At 44.7% G+C, this 8,097-nt stretch overlaps 1 protein-coding gene across 1 annotated transcript in view; it reads left to right on the top strand.

Annotated features, from left to right (window-relative positions):
• The window catches only part of PDCL3 (phosducin like 3), a 10,137-nt gene extending 2,454 nt beyond the window's left edge, over nt 1–7,683 (top strand). Inside the window, exons 2-6 of the mRNA XM_009638986.2 lie at nt 1,529–1,658; nt 2,358–2,448; nt 3,116–3,259; nt 4,743–4,951; nt 7,339–7,683. Of these exons, the coding sequence (XP_009637281.1) occupies nt 1,529–1,658; nt 2,358–2,448; nt 3,116–3,259; nt 4,743–4,951; nt 7,339–7,481 (717 nt within the window). The 3' untranslated portion in view covers nt 7,482–7,683. The remainder of the gene's footprint in view (nt 1–1,528; nt 1,659–2,357; nt 2,449–3,115; nt 3,260–4,742; nt 4,952–7,338) is intronic.
• The last annotated feature ends 414 nt before the right edge of the window (nt 7,684–8,097 follow it).

Raw genomic sequence — 8,097 nt, 5'->3', positions numbered from 1 at the left:
GTAACAAGCAGATGGGCGGGTGGGCGTTTTAGGCGCTTCGTGGGTATGTTGATAAACGGCAGTAGATGCTGTGAAATGCTGTGGCAAGGGAAAATGACCGCTGTCAGAGACAAAAAAAAAATAAATCTGGTGTCCTACTTGCTGTGCTACTTTGATTTATTTCCTTATTTTCTTCCCCCCCCCTTTTTTTTTCCCCTGGTAGTGCAGAAGTACTGTGTTTCAGTCTAGAGGAGAGATGCAGTCTTGAGGAGACCTAGCGTAAGCTATATTGGTACAATCCATAGCAGAGCAGTAGGTGCTGTATTTGGTTTTCAAAGTGAACTTACTTAGGTCAAGGCAGAAAGGAACCAAACTCAGCCTGTGAGTGTTGAATCAGTGAATTTGAATCATAGAATCCTAGGTTGGAAGGGACCTCAAGGATCATCTGATCCAACCTTTCTAGCTAAGAGCACAGTCTAGACAAGATGGCCCAGCACCTTGTCCAGCTGAGTCTTAAAAGTGTCCAATGTGGTGGAGTCAACCACTTCCCTGGGAGATTATTCCAATGGTTGATTGTTCTCATGGTGAAAAATTTCCCTCCCATGTCCAGTTGGAATCTCCCCAAGAGCAACTTGTGTCCATTGCCCCTTGTCCTCTCCTTGTGAAAAGGGAGTCTCCATCTTCCTTGTAGCTACCCCTTAGGTCCTGGTACACGGTGATGAGATCCCCTCTAAGCCTCCTCTTCTCTAGGCTGAACAAACCCAGTTCTCTCCCGGTCCTTTGGTAATCTTGGTGGCCCTTCTCTGGATCCCCTCCAGCCTGTCCACATCTTTTTTTGTATAGTGGGGAACAGAACTGTATTTGCATGTATTTAAAAAAATAAAATTTCTATTTAGCTTGGAAAAACTTCTACTGAGCTTCTCGACAATACATGGGTGCCTCTTGGCCTTGTTTTGCAGGATTATTGCAACTATTTCATGGTATTTCAGTCTTTTTAACTTTCAGGAACAGTCTAAGTGTAGATTTAGATCTGATTCCCTAGGCAGTGGGCTTGTCTGGCAGAGACCATGCTTGCTTCTCTCTGAGCACCTGTGTAGTCACGCTGACTTGAATCTACCAAGGAGATTTCCCATATATCCAGAGTTAGGTCTGCAAGGCGGGTGCCTGTGTGTCTTCTCCCCAGCGCTTCCTGATGCAGTGATCACTGATATGGTGGCCTGTTGTTCTGTTGAGGCTCTGTACATGAGCACTGTTGCCAGTGTGCTGCCCCGTCACCTGTCTGGTTTCCTTCCCCTTTCCTTTCACCTTGTGAGAGCTGCAAACGATGGTTACAATGCTTCAAACTTTGGTACCCTACCAGTACCTACCAGTTCAGGGCTGCAGAGAAGCCTCAGCGTCAGGAGGACGCATGCTGTGACTTTCTGGTGCCATCCAGACAGTTGCCAGTTTAGCAGTGTGCTGTGTCTCTTGAAAAACTTGCCTGCGTTAAGTTTTGGAAGTGGTAAAGTTCACCTTGAATGTGCATCATCCGTTTCTTGTTCTGTTCTAGGACCCAAATAAAGACACGGAGTGGAATGACATCCTGCGCAAGAAAGGTATCCTTCCTCCAAAGGAAAACCTGGAGGAACAGGAGCGTGCAAAGGAAGAGGAGCAGTTTGCCATCCTTCAGAAGTCTCTTGGTGAGTGACTAGCCAACTCGGGCAGCAGCAGTGTCTTGGAATGGCTCCTGGGGGAAGCTTGTACAAAGCAATGGCCAGCAGTGATGTTTCTATGCCTGTAAAGCAATGTGTCCTTTCCCAAGTCTGTAAGGGATACCAAAGCTGCTTCTCCTATAGGGCAATCATCTCTTAACAGTACCAAACAAATACGTTCCTGAACACGTGGATTCTTCCAGCACAGAAAAAATAGCTTTGTCCTTTATGTCAGCTCCATATTGTTATGGAAGTAAATGTTTGAAAACTGAAATAAGAACAGTGCGAAGGGAGTCTGCCGTGGGAATGTGCAAGTAAAAATATCTCATGACATTCCCTGTTGTATGCCTCCTCCTTCCTCCGTTGTTGGGGGATCCTTGCTGTGTTGTGTGTGTGTGTTAGGTACGTCTTCGCTGCAGCCACCAACCTTGAACGCTAGCACAGGGACTCGTGTGCTAGTCTAGGCAGCCTTCAGCTCGGAGTCCTTTACATCATCGTCTTTCCATCTATCAGTCTAAAGTTGCGTAATATTTTCTAAAAATCCAGTAACAGTAATACTTCAGAAAAGCCATGTTTCCCGTAGTTAATCTGTCCATAAAGTAAATAAATTCTGTTGGACTGATAAAAACTGATGGGTTTTAATCCTGGAATGATGGTTTTGCTGATTTGATGTATTTTCCATTCTAGTGAAAACTTATGAGGACATGACTCTGGAAGAGCTAGAAGAGAACGAAGATGAATTTAATGAGGAAGATGAGAAAGCTATTGAAATGTACAGGTCAGAGCAGCATGCAGAACTTGGCTTCAAGGAAAATCGGAGCTTTTTTCTTTTATATTCTGTTAGATATTGTTAAAGAGAGGAAGGATGTTGTTAGGCCTGATGATAGGAAAAAGTGGGTTGTGTTTCTGGTCTCTTGTAGAGTTTCTGAGTGTCTTTAATAGGATAACTGGGTTAAAATTCAGTGTCCTTTATCTACAACCTAGTTTTGCAGAGATGATGTGCACCCCCTGAGTGCATGGTTGGGGATTCTGAGAGCTTTGAAAATCACCTCCAAGATTTCTCAATTTTTGCATGAAAGAGAACAAGGTGCTGCAGATTTACATAATTACAGTATTGGTTTCCCATGATCTCTTTACCCCTACCATCCCTCGTGGGTTTTCCCATTTAGTTTGGTACTGTAGTATCTGCAGAAGAAATGTCTGCTGAGGGCAGAAATGAGTAAAAAAAAAAAAAAAAAAAAATTCATGAAACATAGTTGGCAATTTTAACTTTTGATGCATGTAAAAGCATCTGTCTGACTCTGTCAGCTTGCTTTTCTTGCTCTGGGGTTTGAAGAAGTTTGTAATGTGCCTCTGAAGTCTCGGTTTCAACCAGCTCCTTTAAGTGTTTTTCTGTCAAAAATGCATCTATTCTCAAGATCTCTTTCCCGTTCCTTGCTGTTCAGGCAGCAAAGGTTAGCAGAAATGAAAGCAGCTCAAATGAAGAATAAATTTGGGGAAGTTTTGGAGATTTCGGGAAAAGATTACGTTCAAGAGGTTACAAAAGCTGGAAAAGGTATATGGGTAGTCCTGCACCTCTACAAACAAGGGTAAGAATTTGTTTTTAACCTTTAAACCTTTCGCTGTCGATAGCTGAAAATACTCTGGACAAATGTGTAGTTATTGTGGAAATTAAGGAACTGATTCTGGAGTTCTAAGAAATAAAAGAATTAGTAATTTCATTACTGTTGACTCAAAACAGCTGAACTTGGCTCTAAAACTATGTTACCATGAAGTTGCTTTTTTATACATCTATACAGCACAGTGTGACTTCTAGTGTACGGCTACTGTAGAGGTAGCTGCTGCCACTGCATCCAAACTTTGGAAATTATTCTGGATGAAGTGCGAGGGGCTGTGCATTAGAGGGATTGCTGTGTGTCTTTAGCCTGGTTTGTAGAGGCATAAAAAAATGTGTGCTGGCAGCCCAGAAGGCCAACCGTACCCTGGGCTGCATCAGGAGAAGCGTGGCCAGCAGGTCAAGGGAGGTGATTCTGCCCCTCTACTCTCCTCTGGTGAGACCTCACCTGGAGCCCTGCGTCCAGCTCTGGGATCCCTAGCATAAGAAGGACATGGACCTGTTGGAGCGGGTCCAGAGGAGGGCCACAAAAATGATCCAAGGGCTGGAGCACCTCTCTTACGAGGACAGGCTGAGAGAGTTGAGGTTGTTCAGCCTGGAGAAGAGAAGGCTGCGGGGAGACCTGATTGCGGCCTTCCAGTACCTGAGGGGGGCCTATAGGAAAGATGGGGACAGACTTTTTAGTAGGGACAGCTGTGGCAGGACAAGGGGGAATGGTTTTAAACTGAAGCAGAGTAGGTTTAGACTAGATATAAGGAAGAAGTTCTTTACAATGAGGGTGGTAAAACACTGGAACAGGTTGCCCAGAGAGGTGGTGGAGGCCCCATCCCTGGAAACATTCAAGGCCAGGCTGGATGGGGCTCTGAGCAACCTGATCTAGTTAGCAGTGTCCCTGCTCACTGCAGGGGGTTGGACTGGGTGACCCCTAGGGGTCCCTTCCAACCCCAAACATTCTATGGTTCTGTGAAAAAAGGAGTGAACAAGGTTTCCAAGTCCTGTCAGCTTGATGGAAAAACTTGTCAAAAAGGTCTGATAAAATTGCCAGAATTTTCTGGGAGGGGTTAGTAATAAGTAATTTTGTTCATTGTTTCTAATTGCCTCACAGGTGTTCATTGTCATTTGCATAGTTTCTTCCAGGAGCTGCTTTTCTTTCTATTTTGCCCTTGCTCATGCAATTTCTGGATATCACATCCTCATAAACCAGTTTCTCTGTATGTGGGGGGAAGGCTGTATTGCTTATATCTTAAAACAAAAAAAACCACCAAAACCTCCAGTGATGCTGATTTCCTTTTGAATGCTGGAATAGTGGGCAAGAAAAGCGTTCAGAAGTTGCTTCTGGTACATTTGTCTTTCCGTAAATGCTGCTCATTGAGCTGATATTTTGGACCTTTCTTCTGGAGCAGATTACTGTCTAATTTGTCTTTTTTCTTATGTGTGTCTGTTGCTGTTCTTCACAGAATTCCACTCTGTGCCTTAATAAATCAACATATGAGTGGGCTTGCAAGAAAGTTCAGAGACGTGAAATTCATCAAAGCTATTTCTACGACCTGCATTCCCAACTACCCCGATAAGAACCTGCCTACAATATTCGTCTACCTGGAGGGAGACATCAAAGCTCAGTTCATTGGGCCTTTGGTGTTCGGTGGCATGAACCTGACAAGGGATGGTGAGTGTCTGCACTTCCAGTCTTCCAAAGGAAAAGCAAAACTGCTTTGCTGGGAATGAGAGAAGTGGGGGTTTAGGAGGAGAAGGAAGGTACTAAAAACCATATTAGATTGGTTCTTTTGGGTTTGTGGGGTTTTTTGGGTTGTTTGTTTGGTTTTTTTCCGCCCCACCACCCTTATGGCTCAACAACATGGGCTTAAGCCTATCTTGTGAAAGCAGTGAGTGGCTGAGCTAGCCAACGTATAGATATTTATCTTATGTGTGTGCAAGTATTCACACCCTGTGTTGGGTGAAACAAATTTTCCTGAATATACTAAAAGGTAAATAGTGCCCATGCACATTCTTTGGGGCTCTTGTGCCTGAATGACTGACCGTGTCGCTGGTTACTTGATAAACTGTGTGCTTGATAACTGGTGCTTGCCCATTGCATCATAGAGCTTCTTGTTTCATTTTCAAGCCAATGGTGTATATTGGTCTGCTGTACCTTCCTGACACGCAGGCTTCACTCCTTATTAAAGAGAGCCTGTCCCTTTGCCCAGATGGGGCTGCTAGCCTGAAATTGGGCTGCTTCCTTTCCCTCTTGCTGTTTCCTGGAGATGGCAGCACGTTAAGCTCCTGCCTCAGTGGTTCAGGGGGCACAGGGCTCTCTGGGGAGCAGACATTACTTTTCCTGAAGGTCGCTGTTTTCCTTAGACCTTATTCTCCTTGCTCATCTCAGCAGCCTGGAGGGAGGCTGGGTTGTGCAGCCTGGTCAGCATGACGGGCTTTGGGAGCCGAGAGTGGCAATGCAGGTCTCGCAGAGTGCTGTGGCTCCTCAGTAAAAGCTTCTGTTTGGAGGTGGTTGGTCGGGGATGGTGTCCTACAGCAGTGCTCGAAGACAGAGGTCAGCAGTGAAAAAGGCTCTTGGAAAGCAATTGTAACTCAGATGTAACCTAGCGGATTTTACTTCAGTTAAAAGGATACTCATCAGCTTTCAGAGTAGGCATGTTGGTCCAGATGCCTCCAAGCTTTTTCAAGGGCAGACTTCAAGGGCATCTTTATCTGAAGTGAATCACAGTTAAGCAGCATTTCAAGATCCCTGCTGAATGATGTCACTGCCTGTACTGGGACAGGATGCAAAGAGATGGGGTTTTTGTCTTTGGTTTTTTTATTTGGGTTTTTTGGTTTGTTTGGGTGGGGTTTTTTTGGTGGGGTTTTTGGTTTTTTTTTTTTTACTAAACCTCTGAAGTTTACAGGCTACCTTGAGTGTGTGCTGTAGAAAACTGCCTTCAGCTGTCGGGAGGGGGAAAGCTCACCAATGAGATGGCTGATTTGAGAACAGCTAACTAACTACAGCGGTTGCCTAATTATGCACTGACATGAGTGGTGGTAGCAGAACCTGCAGTTAGCTTTCTCCTGTTTTTAGCACATAAATAATTGATTTGGGGGGGTCCAGAGGTGACTGAGTCAGCTTAATTCAGTCATCACAGAAAGCTGGGCGCTGGAATTCTGCACTTTCTTTTATTCCTTCCTTCTCCCTAAGCCTAAGTGACTTCCACTGGAGATTAAAGAAAGCATGAGGTGGTACTCATTACTCTGTAATGTCTGAAAGAAATTAGATTTAATGATAGGGTTGCCAGCAGGGCTAGGAGAAAAGTTGCAACTGAATGTGTTGTATTGACTTTCTGCTGCTTCTGGGAAGCAATCCAATTTGGGCCTATATAGTAATAGGCCTACTACTGATGGTGGGGTCTCTCTTATTGTCTTACTAAGGAACTAATAATCAGCGCGTGGTGTAGCGGGAAAGAGGTGAATTGCATTTCTAAAGTACATCCCTGAAAAATACCTGTAATTCAGGTGTGTAAAGGGAATTGCTACAATTTTTTTGCCCCTAGGCAAATCTATTCCCTGCCTCTTCTGGCTGTGATTAGCTTGATATATGATGCACACAGCTGTAACACATGAGCAGTATTCCTTCACCAGCAGTAAATGTGCAAGCCTGTTTTCTGCCCTTAGGTGGTTTGAAGGAGGTGGGCTTCACTCTTGGCAGGAGGGCTGCCTCATCTAAAGCTGCTGTTCTGTATCCATCACCTCTTTTATGCTCCTGCTTGTAGAGGGAGCAGGGATGCCATCGGTGGGCTGTGGAGCAGTACCCCGAGCTCTGTGCCCTGTGCTGAAACCTGTGCCAGCACTAGTGACTGTGAGGGGATGGCTCAGCTGGAGTGGGTGTGGGAGACAGGGCAGGGACCAGGACCTGGGGGTGGAAAAGGAGTGGGAGGAATAGAGCAGGGCCCTGTTTTTGCTGGTGGTGATGGCAGGGTGATAAGAGAAGTCAGCTGGGGAAGCAAGGGCAGGCTATTTCCAGTTTGCTGCGCTGCATTCATGGCTCTCTTGTTTTGCTTTGCACAGAATTGGAGTGGAAGATTTCGGAGTCGGGTGCCATCAAGACTGACCTTGAGGAGAACCCCAGGAAGCAGATCCAGGACAAGCTCATGTCCTCAATCAGGGCGTGTGTCCCAGCCAGAGGGGAGAGTGACTCAGAGGATGACTAACTCCTGCGTTGGCATCAAGATGGATACAGTACACTTGCAGCCAGTGTTCCTACCTAGAGCACTGGAGACGCGCATCAAGGTCTCGCTGAGCCCCAGAAGGGTAGTGTTTCAAGATGGCCATTTGTCTAGAAACTTCTAGAAACTGAAGAATTTTCTTTTAAAAAAACAAAACAAAAACTTATTGCAGCTTCACTTAAGATCCTGAAAGACATTTTATATTATGAAGCTTGAGTAAATCTTGCTCAAAGTTTTAAAATATAGACATGAGTAGAAACAGAGGTCTCTTGTTATTATTTTCTTAGTGAATTGTTGACTTTAAAAGAAAAAAAAAATCAACCTGAAATATGAAGTAGCCTTAAGTGCACTGGTTTTGACAAGATTAACTTGTGTAAATCAAATCTAAATAGCTCGTCTTAAACAATTGGTTATAGCACTTAGTTGGGCCTCCTCTTAGCCCACCATGTGTTGCTAACAAGGCTGCCCCAAGGACTTTTTCTTATATTTCTGATGGATTCTGTGGGTGGATGGTACAGAATGCAACACTTGATAAGCAACAATTTTTTTTTTTTCATTTTGTATCGGTTCATAGTGACCCTTAAGTGTGTTTCCCCCACTC

The sequence above is a fragment of the Egretta garzetta genome, unplaced genomic scaffold (genome assembly GCF_000687185.1).
Source record: "Egretta garzetta isolate BGI_Z169 unplaced genomic scaffold, ASM68718v1 scaffold5, whole genome shotgun sequence".
Classification (NCBI taxonomy): Eukaryota; Metazoa; Chordata; class Aves; order Pelecaniformes; family Ardeidae; genus Egretta; species Egretta garzetta.
This window is presented reverse-complemented; position numbering and strand designations above follow the sequence as displayed.